The sequence below is a fragment of the Myotis lucifugus genome, unplaced genomic scaffold (assembly GCF_000147115.1).
Source record: "Myotis lucifugus unplaced genomic scaffold, Myoluc2.0 scaffold_489, whole genome shotgun sequence".
NCBI lineage: Eukaryota > Metazoa > Chordata > Mammalia > Chiroptera > Vespertilionidae > Myotis > Myotis lucifugus.
In genome coordinates this window covers 511,754-533,909 of record NW_005871537.1, presented here as the reverse complement: position 1 = coordinate 533,909, position 22,156 = coordinate 511,754, and the positions used below count along the sequence as shown (strand labels likewise).

Sequence of the window (22,156 nt, the reverse complement as noted above, 5' to 3'; positions counted from 1 at the left end):
GCGCGGAGCACACCCCCGGCGCGCTGCCCCCAAACTTCAGCTGCAGCTCCATTGCAAGGCCCTTGTAATTGATTCCTCCCGAAAAGGAGCCGAGGCCGCGACGCGGAGAAGGAGCCGGCGGGGGAGTGAAATAACCGCAGAGCGAGAAGCGCTCCGGAGAGCAGCCTCCCCAGAGCCCAGCTCGCTGGCGTCGGGAGCGCAGAAACCCAACAAGTGAGAAGGCGGCGCGTCCCCGGGCGCAGCGGAGGACTGGGGAGCGGACGCCGGAGGAGGCGGAGAGCGCCCCGAGCCGGAGCCGGAGCTCCCGAGCCGGAGCCGGACCCCCCGAGCCCGAGCGGCGGTCGCTGCAGCTGCTTTGCTCGGATCCCTGTTCGCGGGCTGCGCCCGGTGCTGGGCAAGAGGCTTCGTGGCGCTCGGGTGGCCAGCGGCGGCTCCCAGCCGGTCCTCGGGGAATATGCGGCGCGCTTGGATCCTGCTCGCCTTGGGCTTGGTGGCCTGCGTGTCGGCGGAGTCGGTGAGTGGGCCCGGCGGGGTCGCGCGTGCCGTTTCGGGGTGCTGGAGGTGGGGGGGAGTCCGCAGCGCCCGCGGGGACCGGGGAGCACTCTCTGGGGGTTCTCACCTCCACACCCCCCGCCCCCCATCGGCGCTTGGCCCCGGGGGCGTTCGCTCCCACCCCTCATTCCCTTCCCGCAGAGCAGGGAGGCGCCGCGCGCTGGGGTTGCCCCGCGGTCCCCGGGGATGAGGGCGCGAGAATCGCCGTTTGGCCCAACCGCAGAGGCCCCTGAAGTCACTACCAACTTCTTCGCCTTCAGAGGGCCTTGCTGTGTCCCCCGGGAAGGACCTCGGGGGAAAGGGTGGGAGACGCAAGGGAACCGGCCCCCTCCTCGCGCTCCTCGCGCCCGAGGGGCTGCGGAGAAACTTTGAGGTCCCCCCCGCCCCCTGCACACCATCTCCCACGCCGGCTTTCCCACTCGGTTGAATGCAAGTAATGAGGAGAGAGGGCCGTGATGGAAGCGAGCCGCGTGTGTTGGGAGAGGAAAGTTTGCAAAAGTTCTTTTGTCTGATCTCCGTGGCTGGGGCGAGGGGGCCAACGCGACGTGGAAAGGCTGCCCGCGGAGGCGCAGTCTGCGTTCCTGCGGGGGGTTCGCCAAACGGCAGGGAAATGCCGGGGCGCCGGCCGCCGCGACCCGGTCCTGCGGCGACCCCCTCCTCCTTGAAGAACCGAGGCGGCCCGCCCGCGCTCGGGGACGGGAGGACATGTTAACATGGACGGCACCGGAGTGCCGCGTGGGATGCGAGTGACACCGTCGGCCGCGGGTCTCCAGGCGGCCCGGGCCGAGGCTTCCAGCCCCCCGCGCTCGCCATCGCGGGCCCTGGCGGGGGTGCACCGAGGCCGGGACGACTCTTCTCCAGCCCCGGCAGGCAGTGGGCACTTGGTTTCTGCTTTGGGTGGGTTTCGGCGGCTGGAGCTTGTTTCCCTACGTCGCCCTACGAGCGCCCTCTAATGGGAACTGTCTCCTGGCTTTACCTGGTGCGTGGCGGCCCCGACCTGGGCGCCTCGAGCTGCACCCCAATTACCTTTGCAGCTTCAGCGTAGTCTGGGGTCTCGGTTAAGGACTCCAGCTGTTTCTGTGCCTTCTAGTTCCCCACGTCCCCTCCCCTTTGCCAGCGAATGCCGTGCCCGTTTCTAGTGAACGGAGCTGTCTCTTCTAATGAGTAATGCCATCTTTAGGGGTGGTGCCGTTCCCCCCCTCCCCTTTGGGGTGTTGCTTCCCCTTTCTCCCTTTTTGGAGTTGAGGCAATTGAGGATTGGGAAACCTCTTTGGCGCTGAGCAGCAGATGGGCATTCTTCATCAGTGCGGGAGCCTGTGTGTGGGCTAGCAGGTCCCCAAAGGCTCCAGGAGACGGGAGAGCAGGCAGAATGGGGCACTGCACAGAGTAGTTGAGTGTTTAGGTGCGCAGAACCCAAATAGAACTCCAAGCCTTATCAGTATTATTTCTCTTTGGCAAATGAGCTTTAATCCATTGGGATTGGTAGTCTCCCAGCCAGCGATGAACTTTGGCTTGTTGTGCACAAAAAAGGGGGAGAGATTCTCTGTTTATTTCAGAAAAACATTATTGCTCATCTTGTTGCAAAAGAGGGCAAAGGGAGAACTCCATTTAAAGGTTTTCTAGAGAAGCCTGCCTAAAAGCCGTGCAAGCTTGAGGAGGCCCCCTTTTTTTTTTTTTTTTACTGAGTTTACAGGGAATGTTACTATTTGGGGATTCTAGAAAAAGAATGTCTCTATCTTCTGCCTCTCTGGGTTTTAGCATAAATCGGACAGTAGTGCAGCTTTTTGCACATACACATACTTAGGTGCACAGTACTGTCCTCCCCAGTGGCACCTCTCCCCCAAACTCCATTTTGGGGTTCTACTTTCCAACCAGAACTGTGTGCTTTCTGAGTGAGCTGCTGTGGTAGATACTGTTGGCAGTCACTGGAATATCGCCCAAAAGCGTGCTTAGATATTTTTAAAATGTGAACTTGGAGGCTGTAGCAGAGTGTTTGTTAGGCAGTGAACCAGTCCTCGATGGAAGCTGTTTCCACATAGTCCCCTTACATCACTTTTCAGTCTGTTTGTTTCATGTCCGTCGGCATAAATGCATGCGACGTTGAAGGATTTGATTTTTAAACATTCAGCCGTTCTATAGCACATTATTTCCAGCACTTCCCATTTCTCTTGGAAAACTGCTGTTTCCTGGGAGTTAGACGTCGTGATCTGAGCTTAAAACCTCTCTTTAAAAGGAAGAAAGGGGAAATGTCTGCAGTTAGTGAATTCTTTAGTTTCAGCTAAGCCCAAGGGTAAAAAAAAAAAAAAAGGTTCTCAGGAACCAAGGCTCAACGCTGTCTGTGAAAAGGAACTGGTGGCCCTTATGGACACTGGGGACAGCAGGGCCAGCCTGTTGGTGCTGATGCGTTTGTACTTGCCACTGGCAGGTTAGGACTCCCTGCGGAACGGAACGCCTTGCGAGGGGAAAGGCTGACTGACTGTGGCGGTAGTGATATGTTGCTGTTTCTCTGTTCATTTTTTTTTTTTACATGACTGTTTAGCTTTAGAAGTAATATATTGCAGTCTGTTATGAATGCATAATTTGAACTGGAAATATGTTTTAAAAAAGGAAGTGTTTTGAACTAGTGGGATTTTTATACACATACTTAGGTGTGTGTAAATGAAAAGAAACTGTCAAGTCATTCAGACCCATGCATTACCTCTCGGTGTGTTATGAAAGGCAGGCTTTGGGAAAGTTGCATTAGAAGGGAGAATAAAATTGGAACAATATAACCTTTTGCGGTGCTTTAAAAATATGTGCCTTGGCTGTTGGAGTAATGAAACAAATTACTTTTGCTAGGGAATTTTATAGAAACAAGGGCTCTTTCTCTGGGAGTTGGGTATTAGCCTTAGGTAGATGTCATTTAAGAAGGAAAGATCTTGTAAGATCAGGCTTGCAGAAGATGCTAGGAGGAATTTGAGTATGCCCTCCAACCCTTACTTCTGGAACCTGGGACATCTAGGTTTTTTTTTAAATATATTTTTATTGGTTTCAGAGAGGAAAGGACAGGGAGAGAGGGATAGAAACATCAATGGTGAGAGAGAATCATTGATCGACTGCCTCCTGCACGCCCCCTACTGGGGATCGAATCTGCAACCAAGGTACATGCCCTTGACCAGAATCGAACCTGGGACCCTTCAGTCCACAGGCCGATGCTCTATCCACCCAGCCAAACCAGCTAGGGCAGGGTCACCTAGTTTTGATGGGGCTCACCTTTCGAAAGACTGTGTAACGTGATTACTCAAATGGTGCCTTGAATAACCATTAGTTTGGAAAGGATTTCAAAGAATCATCTAGATTTTTTTTTTTCAAGGTGGGACTAGTTCTCAAGTCTTCAGAATCCCCCAGAGGTCTGACTGGCCAGTTCTAGGTGGCCTGGGGTCTCCTGAGGTCGGCAAGGCCCCTGAGGCTGACCCAGCCACATAGAGCTGGGCCACCTTTGTCAGTCAGTCTTATAGGGAGTCTGGTCAAGCCACTGTGCTGTTGGCATGCCAGCTGGCAGTGATCCAATAGGTCACGTGAGGAATGTCATCTGAGTTTAGATTCTCATGAGAGTGGCCCTCCTCCATTTCCTAAAATCAAACCGAAAGATCTCACCCATCGTTCCCTTCTTCCCCAAAACAGAAGACTTGCCATTCATGCCACTGGCGACGGGGACATTGTAACGTCTCAAAATCACCGAATTCTTTCCTGGACCAGAAGCCAACATAAAGTTTACTAAATAAAAGCAAGAAATCATGAAGAAGGGCCTTTGCTCAAAACAAGCTACTCTTGTCGTCTGTGCCTGAGCCGTCTCTTTAATTGTAGTCTTTTGGATTTGAATCTTGAAGGTGTCCCTGACTCATTTATCTTTGTTGACTTACACGGCTGGTTGGCCTCTGAGTCCACCTGCATGTTGTTTATTCCACAGATATTCAGCCCCCACTAGCGCTCAGGATAAAGCAGTAAGCAAACCAGGCGAACCCCTCTGTCTTTTGGGAGTTCTCATTTTAGAGCTCCAGACAGTTTTCCCTTTCAGTTTTTCCTCTCTTGGGGCCTTACCAGCTCCTGCCTCCATGTCAACAGCCTTGTAGTTGCCCTTTCTGGCCCAGATGCTCATCTGTTGTTTGATTTATTCTGTATCACTTTGATTATATTACCCACGCTCCATAAACTCCGTGTTTCCTTGTTACCGTGGTGTGGGGTCTAAAGATCTCTGCCAGGTTTAGAAGATGCTCCATAATACGCTGCTTCTGACTTACACCCCCTTGATCACCCTCGGTCATGTTTCTGGGCCTTGGCCTACCAGCCTCACTGTCCTAAGTGCTCCTGGGACACGCCCTCCTCACTGTTTCTCCTTTTACACGCTGTTGCTTCAAATCCAAGTTCCAAACAGCTTAACTTGAATGATCTGGCCCTTGTTTGCATCTTTCTGTAAATAGGCAGACCGATGGTCAGAATCACGGGGAAAGTATGTGAAAATCCCGATTTCAGGGCCTCCTCTCAGACCAACACCATTAGAAACCTGGAAGGGGGCAGCGGTCTGTATTTTTATGAAGCATCTCAGATGAGTCTAACGAATCAGCCACAGGTGGGGACCACTGCTCTGGGTTGCACATTTCACCCCTGATTCCAAGCTATTTTGTTTTGATCCCAGGGCTTCCAGCAGTTAAGTAGCTCAGTGACCCAGGGGACTAGGGTAGAGCGCAGAGGGGTTGGGCATGGGAGGTGGACAAGCCTGGGTTCCGATGCCGGTACCTGGCCACTTCTTCAGTTTTGTCGCTAAACTCTGAGTCACTTAGAAACCACACACGCGTGTGTATAAATTGTGCCTAAGAATGCCTTAATGACACGGCTGCTGTGAGCAGAGGAGGAGGGAGCATGGGATTGGTGCTTAAGGCACAGAGGTACTAAGTGTTTTTTTCTTTGTTTTCTTTCTTGGCATCTGCTTTCTTGACTATGAAACCAGGGAGCCGAATAAGATGTTCCCGAGGCTCTGAGACCTTTGATGTTCTAGAGGGGTTAGTGCCACCGGAGGGGAGACCCTGTTTCCACACCTTTGGCCCCAGCCGCGAACACCTGGATGCTGCTGTTTTATTTTTATTTATTTTATTTTATTTTTTTAAATTTTGTTTTATTGCTTAAAGTATTACAGAGAGTATTACATATGTCTCCCCCCGCCCCCCCCGACCTTTCCCCAGCCTCCCCTACCCCCCAGTGTCTTACGTCCATTGGTTATGCTTATATGCATGCATACAAGTCCTTCAGTTGATCTCTTACCACCCCCTCCCCGACCCCCGCAACCCTCCCCAGCCTTCCCGCTGTAGTTTGACAGTCTGTTCGATGTTTCTCTGCCTCTGTATCTATTTTTGTTCATCAGTTTATAATGGTCTTTATTATCCATAAATGAGTGAGATCATGTGGTATTTTTCTTTCATTGACTGGCTTATTTCACTTAGCATAATGCTCTCCAGTTCCATCCGTGCTGTTGCAAATGGTAAGAATTCCTTCTTTTTTTACAGCAGCGTAGTATTCCATTGTGTAGATGTACCACAGTTTTCTAATCCATTCTCTGCTGATGGGCACTTTAAGTGAGGCGCCTGCCGCCAGGGCAGGCGGGGTTGGTGGGTCCCGCTGGAGCTTGCTTCCCTCTGGCTGCTCTGGGCAGTGTGGTCTGTGGGCAGCTGAGTCCAGCACCCAGGGTGGACCTGGGCTAGTCTGACCGTTTTGATTCTCCAGACCTCAGTTCCATGTACATTGCAGCGTTGGCCTGAAGAATAAACAAGCCGTCGATGTCAAGTCCCGCACATCATCAGTGTCCATTCGTGCTTCCTCCTGCTTTCTGGGGCTGGATTGAGATTCCAGCGAGTAGGAAGGAGAGAGAGTTCAGGGTGCATCGCGTGCCGGAGTGCCGCAGGTCATCTGGAACAGCGGCCGCCAACCTTTCGGACCTCGCGGACCACCAGTGGTCTGTGGATCTAGAATGAGGGGGAAAGGGTGGTGATGGCGTGTTGGGAAGCTGGGGACCTAGAAAGGAAGTACATTTTTTTAAAGGTAGACATGCATGAAATTCTTTTAGCAATTTGAGCTTTGGATCTTACTATTAAAAAATCTTCACTGGGTTCTGACAAGTCTGTTTCTAGGGCAGCATGAGCTTTAGCAACAAGGCTAGAGGGGTGCCTGCCCATGGACAGGAAAGAATACTGTTGAAGCAGAATTGTGAAGAGGTTTTTAGGATTATGTGAGACAAAACAGGCAGAGCTTTTACAACAGTGCATAGTCATGCCCTGAGTACCTGTTTGTTACTGTACTCTCATCCCTGTTTTCTGATTCCTGAAGGGTGGGGGCTTGGTACAGGAAATGGGCTCATCTGATAAGCTCCCGCCCAGAGGACGGCCTGCCTTTTCTTACTGGGGCTTCCTTCCCTGACTTGGGGTGGCTTAGTTCTCTGTTGAGATATTGGGGGTATATATGCTTGTACTCAGCTTTTCTCTAACGGTGGGCAATGTGAGAGAATATGCCATTGGTTATTTCTGGCCCATGAAAGATTCCTTACGGGGACTGGATGAATCTGTAAGTGGTAAGATGTGAAAAGCCCATCTTTTCCAGTAATGTTACCTCTACAAACCTACCCAAAGGAAATAATCATAACCGGGTAAATGTATTTATTGAAGCCTTACTTATAAATAGTTAAAAACTGGAAGCAACCTGAGTGTACAATAAAGGAATGGTTAAATAAAAGATTGTAATTTATACTATAATGTGATATAGCCATTAAAAATGTATTTGAAGAGTGTTTATAATTTGGAAACTGCAGTGGAGAAAAAATTGGGTATAAAACTATGTAAAATAAAACTTTGGTTATATTAAATAAATTATGTATACACATGTGTGTACACAAACCTGAGCATGTGATAAAATTGTATCGCAGTAGATACACGCACACATACACACAAACAAATGAGTGTAAACTAGGGAAATCTGAATAAGATTGGTGGACTGTATCGATGTCAATGTTCTTGTTGTGACAGGTTTACTGTAGTTTTGAGACATGTTACCACTGGTGGAAACTGGGTAAAGGGTACAAGAGCTCTGTCTGCATATTTCTTACAACTTTATGTGAACCAACAATTTTCTCAAAACATTTTTTTCAATTAGAAAAATGGCACCAGACCTAGACGGCTTTACAAGTAAGTCCTGCCGATCCTTCAGAACAGATAGTAATTGTTGTCCGAGAGTTTAGAGAATGACAGAAGGCTATTCGTTTTCATTTTATGAGGTTAGCATTAAACCAGGCAAGGAGAGCACGAGAAAACAAACCTGCTGGCCAGTTTCACTTGTGATCATAGATGCCAAGATTTTAAATAGAATATTCATGAAACTGAATACAGCAGCTTATTAAGAGAATAATGATGAGTCCAAGTAGGGTTTCTCAAGGATTGCTTCCACATCAGAAAAGCAATGCAGTTATTAAGTTGAAGGGAGACAACACTCTGATCATCTCAACAGATGCAGCAAAGCATGAAGATGTTAATGTAAGGGTCTCTAATTTCTGGTTAACTGAAGGTTTACTATATTAGGGTGAGTACATCTGTGCTGATAGTTCAATTCACTTGACATGTTTAGGAACCAGAAGGCCATTGTTTACTGAGTTGCTAGGCAACCATCTCTAGTTACATGGGTAACAGGTGTGTGACGTGCAATAAAGTATGGACCATAACATATATAGATTTTAATTCATGTGAAGTTGTAGGTCTAGCATTGCCAAGGTTCAATTGTGTTCTCCCAAATTAAGATAATGCAGAAAGTAATTTTGAAGGTTTGGAAATCAGGTATATTGGGGTTCTGTTTCTGGTGGTACTACCCCCTAAATACCATGAGACTATGGGGAAGTTTCTTATAATCTCTGAGCTTGTTTTTTTTTTTCAGTTTTAAGTGGATTATAATAATTTGATTTTTGGATATTTTGGAGATTAGCCTCAGTAATGATTAAGAACTTCTAACACAAACCTGGCCCATAATAGGTTTTTTAAATGCATTTGTTTCTCTTTTTTTTCTAGCTTTAAGTTTTGTGATTATGGAATATTTTTATATATGCATGCATATGTTCTTGTTTTTCACTTGCATTCTGACCCTTGACACTAAAGGACATGTATTTTCACAAATTTATGACTAATTTATTTTTTACCAGGCAAAAGTGCGATGCTGAACTATCCTTTTTCTTTCCCCATCATTCATATTTCAACATCAGAAAAGCAATGCAATTATTCACAGCTTAAGGGAGCTAACTTACATTCAGCTATAGCTCAAAATCGACTTGTATACAAGTTGGAAATTTAGTTAAGACTTGATAGTATAATGTAATACTTGAGATTATAATTGTAAAATTCTGAAAGAAGGTCAAATTGAAATCTTATGTTGTAAGCACTGATTTATCTGTTAAGTTTACTAATGAATTAAAATATTATCTTTATGTTCCACTTCTGAACTCATTTAGGTAAAAGTAGTATTTTATTTGATAACTAAAGGCCTGGTGCATGGGATTCATGTACTGGTGGGGGGCGTGGCCTGCGGGGATCGGCCCACTGTGGGAGCACCACTCATCCTGGTCAGTAGAGCGGCTGTGGACCCGCCCTCTGAGCAGCTGCTCGCACTGTGGGAGCAACGCTCATCCTGGTCAGCTGAGCGGTGCTCCCACTGTGGGAGCACACTGACCACCAGGGGGCAGGCTCTTGCATTGAGCATCTGCCCCCTAGTGGTCAGTGCGCGCCATAGCGACTGGTCGACCGGTCATTCTGGTCATTCCTCCATTCGGTTGTTGGGCTTTTATTATATAGGGTGTTATTTGATTATATTTTTGTCTTGATTATTAATAAATGAAGTTTTATGTTTGCTAAATCAGTCAGTTAATAGTGAACTCATACACCAAGGGCAAAACTCTTTGTTGGTCTTGTAAGTTAAAAAGAATTTATGACATGACTAGAGGCCCTGTGCATGACATTTGTGCACTCGGGGGGGGGGGTGGTCCCTCATCCAGGCCTGTGCCCTTTAGCGGTCCTGGAGCCCTTGGGGGATGTCGGACTGATGGCTTAGGCCCAGGGGTGAGTGGGCCTAAGCCGTCAGTTGGACAGCCTTAGCGCTGCCATGGAGGTAGGAGAGGCTCCTGCCACTGCCACTGTGCTTGCCAGTTGTCAGCCCGGTTTGTGGCTGAGTGGCGCACTGACCACCGGGGGCAGCCCTGTGTTGAGCGTCTGCCCCCTGGTGGTCAGTGCACGTCATAGCGACCGGTCGTTCTGTCATTCCGTCGATTTGCTTATTACCCTTTTATTATACAGGATACCTACCTTTAGGCAACTGTTACCTACCTTTTGATTATTTAGGTAGTTGAAGATGGATTGGGCCCATAGTTAATATATACATTATATAAAATATACATCAGTTCGTTTTTGTCTAGTTAAACATATCTAGCAATCAAAACTGCCAAAGAACTGTAATTGAGAAGGAGAAAAACTCCCTGTAGAGCAGAAGTCACTGCTTGACAGAAAAACACAAACATACCTTCCCTGAAGTGGCAAAGTGTGTTGGAGAAAAATTAGAATTCTATTGATGACTTGAAGACACTTGATTTTTCTTTTTCTCCATCTGCTGTCCAAAGAAAAACTTTCTGAGTGCTAACATGTACAAAAGATACAGAGAGCAAGAAATTTTTTAGAACCTGAGTAATCTGGTGATGTTTATATCAGGGGGAAAAAGAAATCTTACATTTCACCAGTGTAATTCTTCATCCTCTAGAAGCTCTGAGCTCTTAAAGGTGAGAGCTAGACTCATATTATGTGTGAAGATCAAATACTCTTAGCTGATGAGTGAAAGGTATAAAAGTGTTGGATTGATTCTCATTATATTCTTTTGGATTCTGGTTTTTCAATATGTAATGATGGGTTAGAGAGCTGGAATTGACTTTTAAAGGAAACATATCTAAAGAGGTTTAATTAACAAGATCACATAGTTAGTTAATGGTAGAGTTTTAAATTGGGCCTACGCCATCTGATTTATTAGTATTTTTTTCTTACCATGTAACAGTCCCTTCTGGCTCCTTCTTTTCCATTCCCCACATTAATGATTGGCACCAGATAAACTTACTCTGGGCACATGTTTGACGAATAAATGAAATACCAAGTGGAGCATACACAATATGTTATATATACTCTGAATCAGTATAGTTAATGTGTTTTGTGCAAAATGAATAATTTAAGGTGATGATTAGATAATTCTCAATTTCCAGCAAGAATTATGCGCCACTAACTACTTTATTTGTCTGCAAACCATTTGGCTAATTAGGGGAGGAGAATGAGAATACTAGGAGTTGGATGACATGGAGAGGTCAGGGACTGAAGTGAACTTGATTTGTGGAAGATTCTGGAGACCTGTGGGTGGAAAAGAAGATAAAATCTTCCTGGAGATAAGATCAAAACTAGAAGCAAAATCTTTGTGAATTAAATGTGAATTTAATTAGGGAAATAGCTGCTATTGTAGGTTAAGGAAAGAAGAGGAGGAGTTCTTGGATGTTTATTCCTTTAAAAATCCTCACCGGAGGATGTATTTTTCATTGCTTTTTGGAGAGAGTAAAGGGATGGATGGAGGAGGACGGGAAAGGAGGAGGGAAAAACATCAGTGTGAAAGAGGTACATTGATTGGTTCACATTGATTGGTTGCCTCTGGCACACACCCCTGGACCTGTGCCTAGTACCTGTGCCCTTGACCGGGAATTGAACCCATGACCCTTTGGTTCGTGGGCCCACACTCTAACCACTGAGCACATAGGCCAGGGCCATTTCTTGGATTTTTATACTTGAAATGTGACAGTGCTTCCCAGGATAAGAGAGTCTGAGGCACTAATGGCTCAGTTGTTTTTGAAAAGGCACTTTTTCACTCAATTGTAATGTTGGATGTGGGTTCATCTTTTCTCCCACCATTTATTTTCCCTGAACACTGCTTTTGTAAATCTAAGCCTAATAACAAATATATCTGAGTCATGGTTGATCAGAAACTGAGTTTTGGGGGTGAATTTTGGAGAAATGAATTTATTCAAAGACAATAACATTAAAAATGACTACACGGATCTACTTAGAACTATGGTAGGCCCTTTCCATTCATTGTCTCAAATTGTGTCACCCGGCTAGGCTGTACTACTTGACGAGGCTGCATTCTATGTGGCCCAGCACAAGTTGGACCCTCAGTTTTTCTAGCTTTACCTAATCCTGACATGATAGCATCATCTTCCAAGAAAGCAGTAAAAATGTTTAAATGTATAACCACCTTTTAATATGTGTATGGGTGCCACCCCAAGGAGTGAAATGTTCAACCCTTCATTTGTTTTGGTTGGTCCATAGATCACCGAATTCTGGTTTCTTCACAACAGTTAGCGTAGTGTTTTAATGGCTCCTCTCCTCAAGCTTCAGTCTGGAACGGGAGAACTCAGGAGTAGAATGAACGGGAATCTCTTTAAATTCCAGCGCTGCCAGGATTGGTACGACTTTGGGCAGGTTGCTCAGTCTCTCTGTGCCTCAGTTTTCCCATCTGTAGGAAGGAGCAGTCCCAGCAGCCGCAATAGAAAGGCTGTGAGGATGGATGAGCTACTGCATGTCAAGCGTTGGGAAGAGGCCCGGTGGGTGTGGAGTCAGCACCAGCCTCCGTGTTGAGGCTCATTGAAATGGACGGCTCAGTAGATGTGCTGATCAAAGAAGGAAGGATCCTCTTTTGAGGTTTTGAACCTGAGACTGAGGGGAATGATGGCGCCACTGGCAGGAGAGGCGGAAATATTTTTTTTTTCCTTTTCTTCCTATGTGGCTGCTGTGTTTCGGTGAAAAGAGGAGGCCTTGAAACCTCTCTAGTTCTTAGCTCTCATCTGGAGAGTGAAGGGCATGTGCTCAGTCAGTGATTCTCGATCCTTTCTGCACATGAAATTCACCTGGGGCGCTTCTAAGAGCTGTCTGTGCCTGGGCCCCACGCTGTACCAATTACCACAAATCAGAGCTGGGGCCCGGCTGTTTGTAAAAGCTCGCTGGTGATTCTGACTTCCGGGAGGTTTGAACATCACGGGCCCAGATGCCTTTCTCGGTCTCTTCCGGCTTAGGGGGAAACCAAGGAGGTAAGATCTTTTCATCTCAAACCACGTTCTCTACTGCTGTGACGAAGCCCCGTGGCCTGCAGTGGCTTCCTAGGACCGAGCTGCTGCTGTCCCGGTCTAAACGGGCAGGATTCAGAAATGCTTGCTCCCTTCCAGCTTCTCCCTTTTCTGCGCTTCTCCTCAGCATCTTTTTCTGCTGCCTCCCACTTCTCTGATAATCATGTTGCGATTACTTGAGGGCTCATTTGACAAACGAGACATTTGAGAGCTCTCCAGACAAGAGGTTCTATGTAAATGCGTACATTAAGTTTATCTGAGGATGTCTTTTAAAAAATATCGAAACATTTCCCTTTCTGAAGGAAAACGGTCCTTAGTGGAACAAAGGATGCTTGTCTTCCTGGCCTCGTTGCAGAAAACCTTGTTTGGTCAGCTTATTAGATTTGCCTGAGTTCATGCTTTGAGCAGAGATGGTGTGTTTTACTGATTAGAAACGTATCCTCGGACTTTCCCGAATGTATTGATCGCGTATAGGCGCTGCACGTGCGGATTAATGACGGACCTCTTGTAACTGCACTGCAGGTCAGCCCCTTGGACCTGGTTTAAGCTGAATTAATTCCATGAACTGTACAGTTTCCGGTTGAAGTAAGGAAGAGAGAGCGCTTTAGGGCTGTCCTGTGAATAAGGCATCAGAGTTGTCTTTTTAGTTCTTGGCTTCAGTGGAAAAGCAGCCGCCCATTACCTAATCTATTCATCCCTTACTTTGTTCAGGTATCTAATTTGGGAGCATGTGTGCCCTCGCTCAACTCTGAAACACAATTTCCCTCCCTTGAATAAAAGGGGATGTCTTTAATGGACTCGGGGGGGAAACCCCACCTCATTTAAGAATTCTAGACTTCTCAAAGCCTTTGGAAAGGGCGCTGCCAGAGAGCATCATTAAAATGCTGGCCCTTTAGAAATGTCCACTCAACATATATCTGTCCTGCAGTAGAGTTGGAAGAAGCTATTCTGAGCAAGCTGTTAAAATGAGCCATTGTTATGATTCACGGGCTTTTAAAATCAGTAAGTCTCTCATATCTAGAATAAAACTCAACATGACTGTTTATTATTTTGGCGGCAGTAGGGTTAAATGCGCCTGCTCCAGAGCATTGATATATATAATACAGTTGGCAGATGGAAGTGTTCGTTCTCCGTAGAAATGAGGTCGATTAGGTCAGTGGTTCTCCAAGTGTCGATAGGTCAGCAGAAGCTGCATCGCCTAGGAACTTGCTAGAAATGTAGATTTCTTGGCTTCCAGACCAACCAAATCAGAAAATCTGGGGGTGGGGCCCAGCATTGGAGTTTTAAAAGCGCTCCAGTTGATTCTATTGCGCGCTAGAGTTTGAGAACTTCAGAGTGGTTCCCGTCCCTGATGGCACGGGCACTGTTACATGAGAGCCCCCGTTGCGGTGTGGCCCGGGTATCAGTATATTGTTTGATGAGTTTCATAAACATAGGAGACAGTAGCAATGTACCTTTGATGTCTTATTTAATGGTTGGTAAACATGAAGAAAGGAAAACATAAGTTTGTTTATCTTTGGCTGACGGGTAAATGCTTTTCCTAAACCCGAAACATGAATTCAAAGGAATGTAGGCGCCCCTATGTTCATTGCAGCGTTATTTACAATAGACAAGATTTGGAAGCAGCTCAAGTGCCCATCAGTAGATGAGTGGATAAGAAAGCTGTGGTACATTCACACAATGGAATACTACTCGGCTGTAAAAAAGAAGGAAATCTTACCTTTTGGGACAGTGTGGGTGGACCTGGTGATCATTATGCTAAGTGAAATAAGCCAGTCAGAGAAAGTTAGTACAATAGGATTCCACTGATATGTGGAATCGAACAAACAAAATGAGCTAACAAAATAGAGACAGACTCATCCATAGTAGGCTAATAGCTGTCGAGGCGGAGGGCCTGGGTGAGATGGAGGGATTGAGCAAAAAAGAGAAAAAACTCACTGACATGGACAACAGTGTGGTGTGTGTTGGGGGGTGATGGAAGGAGGTGGAGGAAGGGGTTGGGGGAATAAGTGGTGATGGGTGGAGACTTGACCTGGGGTGGTGAACACAAAATACCATGTGCAGATGGCATGTTGTAGACTTGCACACCTGAAATGTGTGTAATTTTGTTAACCAGTATCACCCCAATAAATTCAATAACAAGGAAAAAAATGAAATATTCTAAATGAAATTGTTTGCATTTTTAGCTGCTAAAGATTGTTATACATAGAGGCCTTTAGTACAGTAGACAATGATGAGTGTTAGAAAATGATGAATTGCACTTAAGTTTACCCTCTCCTTCTCAAGGGTTTGTTTCCTCTAAGTATATATTTTTATACCTTGCTCATTGCATAAAGGAGTTGAGGTGATTTCCAGGGCTGCATATCTTTTCCACAGACTTGAGAAGAAATGATATAAATGGTTGATTTATGCTTATATGCGACCAGAGCGTTCTAAAAGCAGCATCTACTATGCAGTGCTTTTAAAGAAGAAACTAGTAGTCTTAAACAACAAATTAATACGTAATATTCAGAATAACATACAAGTTTCAAGCCTCAACTGAGTGCTTATTGCCCTTTTAATAAAAATGGGGATTGAAGGCACATTTGACACAAATGAATTAAAATATCATTTGCCCAGAACTCTGTGTATTTTGTTAATAAGATTTACCTCAAACACTATTATTGTTGGTTTAATAAATTCTAAGAGAGCATTTGTGAGTTTGCTGTCTCTCTCCTTGGGCATTAACTACTCTTGTGACTCTTTACCAGGCTGCTCTTGTTATTTTGTGCTTTGAGGTATAAATAGAGACAGAAAACCCAGAAGTTTCAAACAAATTCCATACCACAAACTATTTGCAGATATGTTTAGTATTCATTCAGAAGAGCCTTTTAGTTTATTTCGTAGAAAACCACTTTCTTTTAGCATTTTAGATGTACAAGAGGATCCGTTTTTATTTTATTGGGACTTTAAAACAACAATCATACCAGTAAAAACATTTTCTGGAAAGTATCATCATCTAACAAGCACCAGGAAGATTTTATGTGATGACGGATACCTGACACTTTGTCTTCCTGGATCTTAAGTTCTTTTGGAGAATTAGGAATGAAAGGGGTGGGAGCTTCCAAGGAGACATACTTTTTTTTTTTTTAATATATTTTATTGATTTTTTTACAGAGAGGATGGGAGAGGGATAGAGAGTTAGAAACATCGATGAGAAACATCGATCAGCTGCCTCCTGCACACCCCCAACTGGGGATGTGCCCGCAACCAAGGTACATGCCCTTGACTGGAATCGAACCTGGGACCATTGAGTCTGCAGGCCAACACTCTATCCACTGAGCCAAACCGGTCAGGGCTCGTGTTTCCTTCTTTAATCCGGGAGAAGCAAGAGAATGCTGGACTTCCAAGGAGACATACTTTTTTTGTTTTTTTAAATATATTTTTATTGATTTTTTACAGAGAAGAAGGGAGAGGGATAGAGAGTTAGAAACATCGATGAGAGAGAAACATCCATCAGCTGCCTCCTGCACACCCCAACTGGGGATGTGCTTGCAACCAAGGTACATGCCCTTGACTGGAATTGAACCCAGGACCCTTGAGTCCGCAGGCCGACGCTCTATCCACTGAGCCAAACCGGTTAGGGCAAGACTTGTGTTCTTATAGGCTGGCCTTTCTCTGCCAGCGACCAGCTGTGACCTCTGGTGGTGAATCACTCAAGTTCTTGTGCCTCGGTTTCCCCATTTGCAGCCATACATACTATATAGTTCTTTAATGGCTGTGCACTTTTTTTTCCTTTTTTAGAAAATTATTTTTTTCCTCCTTTCCACCTACTACCTTGGAATAAAGTTTTAAGAATTCCAGCCTACATATTAACACTGTGCTCTATTCTCCTCTCTTCCTCTTTGTCAGCCAAGTAAATTGGTTACAGTTGTCTCTTGAACGCAGTAATCTTTCATGACTAACCATTTCCTCTGAGATGCCCCTCAATGGAGCTGCGGTAGCTCAGATTTCTTCCTGCCAGATAGGTTGGAGGTTGCTTCTGAGAATGGGAAGTAGGATTGGAGTAGGAGGTAAAGTTCTCACAGAGGGGGAAATGTCCACCTGTCAGAGACAGGAAATAACTGGTGTGAAGGCCAGCTGTCCTTGTTCTGTGGCTGACAGTTCCCAGCAGACCCTTCTCCCCCCCGCCCCCTGCATTTTAGACTCTGCATGTTGCACACGGGGATCTCATTTTGTTGTCCTGGAATCTGTAAGTTCTGTTAAGAACTGGGCGAGTGAATGCACTCTGAAAAGATCATGAGGCTGCCAGTAGCTCAAACACTATATCCTGGTAGTGCCAAGGAGTTGTGGACCACTTCTTCCCAAGGCTAACATTTCACTCAGCATGATCTATCCACACATTTTCTAATTTTAATATATCCCCAGTGCCTATGAAATTGAGGGCAAGAGTTACTATGAGGCAAGTGAAAATTACCGCCCAACTGGGATCATGCCACACCCACCAACGTCCAGCTCATTAGCCAGGGCTGCTCAGAGTCTCGCCTCAGGATGATGGATCTCCGGCCTAAATGTGGTCATCTTGGGTGTGTCTTGTTAAAAATGTACACTCTTGGTTCCACCTACTGCATGTTAATGTCTAGATTCAGTGGTTCCCAACATGGGGCACATGGCCCACAGGGGGGCAATTTGATTTTTAAGGGGGGCAATTCGAGAAAGAGTTACTAACAGTGAATTTTTTGGATTTCTTATGGTTCTAGGGGTCTCTTATATAGTATATAAATGTATATTGTGACATACGTATGCATTTCAGTTCTCTATGATATGTTTTGAAACCTTATTTGCAATTTTTTCATATCACTTCATATTATTATTTTTAAAAAATAATTTCTTAGTGATTTCTTCCTCAGTACTTCAGCTGTTCTTTCGTTCTTTCATTTTTCTCTTTCATGGATGCCATGCTCTTTGGAAGCTTCTTTAGACTAAATTAATGGCCTTTTAGGCTTCCTCCATGTGAATAGGAGTTCACTTTTTGAATAATAAGAATTCTATGTCACGGAGGGCAAGAGGGGGAATCAGGATTTTAGAGATGCTTAGGTGGGGCATGGTCAAAAAAAGGTTGGGAACCACTGGCATACCTAGCATTACCTGGAAATTACTTTTTCATTAAAAAAATTAGTTGATTTGGCCATTCAGTAGTCAAACAGTGTTATTTATTTTGTGATACTTGCAGTTAATGTACATATGTACATAATATTTAACAGTTTTCTTGAGATATAACTCATATCCCACAAAAAGTCACTCATTTAAGGTATACAGTTTAGTGGTTTCTAGTATTTTCACAGTTGTGCGACAGTCACCACAATGTTCTTTGAGAAATTATCATCTATTCCCCAGGGAAGTCTAGTGCCAGGTAGCTATTCCTTTCTCATTCCCCTCCTCCACCAAGTCCTAGTGGTAACTAATCCACCTTCTCTCTTTATGGATTGTGTATATAGATTTGCCTATTCTGGACATTTCATACAAGTAGAATCACATAAAATGTTTTGTGACTTTTCCCCCCCACTTAGCATAATGTTTTAAAGGCTCCTCTGTGATGCTGCATATATCAGCACCGCATCTCTCCTATTGCCGAAGAACATTTCACTGGGTAATATCCCAGATTTTGTTTACCCATTCATCAGCAGATGGACATTTGGGTTGTTTCACCTTTTTGGCGATTATGAATAATGCTACTTTGAACATTCTGTACAAATTTTTGTATGGACGTACTTTTCTCTTGCCTATATACCTAGGAGTGGATTTGCCGGGTCGTGTGGTAACCTCTGTTCAACATTTTGAGGAACTGCCAAACTGTTTCCAAAGTGGCTGTAATATTTTACATTCCCACCAGCAGTGCACAAGGGTTCCATTTTTTAAAAAAATATATATTTTATTGATTTTTTACAGAGAGGAAGGGAGAGGGATAGAGAGTTAGAAACATTGATGAGAGAGAAACATCGGTCAGCTGCCTCCTGCACACTCCCTACTGGGGATGTGCCTGCAACCAAGGTACATGCCCTTGACTGGAATCGAACCTGGGACCCCTGAGTCAGCAGGCCGACGCTCTATCCGCTGAGCCAAACTGGTTTGGGCACAAGGGTTCCATTTTGTCCACATTCTTGTTAACACTTGTCATTGTCTGTCCTTTAGATGATAGTCATTCTATCTCATTGTGGTTTTGTATTTACTTCATGACTAATAATGTGAAAGTCATCTTGGTTCCATTAGCCATTTGTTGTTCCTGTTTGGAGAACTGTCCATTGAAATCCTTTGCCCATTTTAAAATTGGGTCATTTGACTTACTGAACTTGAGAGTTCTTTATATATTCTTGATTACACGTCCCTTATCAGATAGATGGTATGCAAACATCTCCCCCTATTCTGTGGGTTATCTTCTCATTCTCATGATAGTGTCCTTGGAAGTACAAAAGATTTTAATTTTTATGAACTCCTATTTTTTAAAAAAATATATTTTATTGATTTTTTACAGAGAGGAAGGGAGAGGGATAGAGAGTTAGAAACATCGACAGCTGCCTCCTGCACACTCCCCACTGGGGATGTGCCCGCAACCAAGGTGCATGCCCTTGACCGGAATCGAACCTGGGACCCTTGAGTACGCAGGCTGATGCTCTATCCACTGAGCCAAACCAGTTAGGGCTGAACTCCTATTTAATTTTGTTGTTGCTTTTGGTGTCACATAAGGAACCATTTGCTAACTGAAGGTTAAAAAGTTTTATTCCTATGTGTTCTAAGGGTTTGATGTTTTTAGTTATTAGATTTAGGTTTAGAATCCATTTTGAATTAAGTTTTGCATATGTTGAGTAGGGTGTACAACTTTTTGTGTGTGTGTGTGGTATCTAGTTGTCCCAACCCATTTTGTGGAAAAGACTATTGTTTTCTCCCCCAATTGAATTGTCTTGCCACCCTGTTGAAGATCAGTTGACCATAAACATAAAGATTTATTTCTGGATTCTCAATTGTATCCCATTTATATGATCTATATGCAGTAATATCTGTACATAACTATATATGTAAATACATGTATATGTGCACACACACACACACACACACACACAGAAAAGGGGATCTTTTAAAACAAACTTGGTTGTGATCAGTGTGTTCCTTTGGCTTGAATTTAGGTTAGGAAATGGGGAAAATTAAAAAGTAGGGATTTAAGACATTAACTACATCAGGAGACTTGACCATGAGGTCTCTCCAGCCCCAGTTGATTGAGCCCACTTACCAGAGAAGCCAAGAGTAGGGGCAGAGTGGTTGCTGCTGTTAGTTTTTATTCTTTTCTTTCTTCCTCCTGAAGTGGAGTGTATAACTCAGTGGTTCTCAACCTTCTGGCCCTTTTAAATACAGTTCCTCATGTTGTGACCCAACCATAAAATTATTTTCGTGGCTACTTCATAACTGTCATGTTGCTACTGTTATGAATCGTAATGTAAATATCTGATATGCAGGATGGTCTTAGGAGACCCCTGTGAAAGGGTGGTTCGACCGCCAAAGGGGTCGCGACCCACAGGTTGAGAACCGCTGATATATATAACTGAATGTCTTAGAGTGGAATGCATTTTGGTCTTGGCCTAGCCCTGTCAGTAAGGATGTGGTTAAGTGACCTTCATAAGCTCTGAAATCCCTCCACACTGTTCACTGATTCCTGGGCCTGGGTTTCTTCAGCTGTGAAATGAAGGAGCTTGGCTGTAATGCTCCCCCCCCCCCCCCCCCGTCAGCTTGAACTTCTGTGATTTGTGTGCCTGGGCACCCTTATAAAGTGATATGTTTTATTGTTGTCATCTGCACGCATAACTGAAAGAATAAAGATGTGTCCTATGAATTCTCTCATTTTAGTGCTGATTCTGGTGAGGCTTGGAAGACAATACATGGTAGGCTTGATTGCGACCACTTCTCTTAAGATATTTAGTTTAATGGTATAAAGAGCCTACTCATTTGCTGTTTGTAATGTTTCTTGGTTATTTGAATTTTGAGTGATGAAACGCATGACGTAGGAAAAGGAAACACGGGATTTTGATGTCACACTGTGTGCGTCTGCCTCTGGATGTAGTCAGAGGGATCTTCTTACCTTGCAAGCAGTTAACTATAGGTAAGTAGCTGAAACTTCTTTCAGAATGTCTTAATCGGGGGTTCGTGGGAATTTAGAAATACAGGCTTCTGATTGTCACAGCTGGTGCGTGAATATAGTGGTAATACTAATTAGGAATAATATGGTGCACCTCTTAAGCTATTAATTTTAATCCAGTAAATTTTTTTTAATCTGAAGTCTGGCGGAGTGTTTGAGTGGAACATTTGGAGGAGGTCCATCTTAGTTTTCAGTGGGGAAGTGTGCGAGTCTGCCTTGTCTTGCTCATTTGTTACAAAGATTTCGATGGGTTGCTTTTAATGTCACACTCAACAATATCCATGCTGGCTTCCTCACTGCGGAGCCTTTGAGCATAAGCAAGAAGTACTAAAAGCCTGTGTCAAGCGCGTGCGTGTGTGTGTGTGTGTGGGGGGGGGGGGGAGACTGGCAGCCTCCATGTCTGCTCTGCGGGGGGTGGGGGGGATGGGGGACCAGGCCTGGTGGAGACAGGAGCCTTGTTAGGAGAGTTTGCTTTAAGGCTCTTGTGAATGGAGGCTGGATCCAGGTGACACTCAGTACTTTCTTGGGGTGAAAAGAACTCTTCCAATTGCCAGGACTGTGGACTTGAAAATCATAAAGCTGATTTCATGTTACCCTTCCCGCCTTGTTCTTTGTAAAGCCCTCAAATTCTAAAGTGTTATGACAGTTTATTGGTGGCGTTTACTTGCCCTGGTTTCTTAATGCTCCACCATAGAGAAATTTTTCAAAATGTTTTAAAATGACAAATATTTATTAAAGAAGGAGTATAAAAATAGAATATTTATTCTTGAAGAATGATTTGGATGGAAGTTGTGTTCTGGGAAACTTTACAACAACAACAAAATAGATGTCTTATGAGAACATGTAATTATATCAACTTATTTTAAAAAAAATACTTCTTTTACCCTGAATAATTTGGGGAGGAAAAAAAAAATCTTAAATTTACATCTCATATGTGAAAAAAAAAGCTTAAATCCTAATTCACTGTTTTTCAGAAGTAGTGTTATAACAAATCATATGAAGAAATTGATAGCTTCTCATATTTTAGGCTGGCCATTAATTTGGCCGAGTTAGTAAATAGTTGTAAAATAGCTGTTGGAACTAAGTGATTCTCATAAAACATCTTCACTTTCCTCACAGGACTTCCTGGAACAGATGACTTTTGTCAGGTAGAGTTGATATAAGAATCCTAACAAGAAAACTTTGTAAGGACAAATTTTTTTTTTTTTTCTTTTAAAAGCACAACATGAAAAAAAGCT

At 44.4% G+C, this 22,156-nt stretch overlaps 1 protein-coding gene across 1 annotated transcript in view; it reads left to right on the top strand.

Moving 5' to 3' along the window:
• The first annotated feature begins 6 nt into the window (after positions 1-6).
• Positions 7-22,156, top strand: part of SDC2 (syndecan 2) — a 93,030-nt gene continuing 70,880 nt past the window's right edge. Inside the window, exon 1 of the mRNA XM_006103539.3 lies at positions 7-514. Coding sequence (XP_006103601.1) covers positions 455-514 — 60 coding nt within the window. The 5' untranslated portion in view covers positions 7-454. The remainder of the gene's footprint in view (positions 515-22,156) is intronic.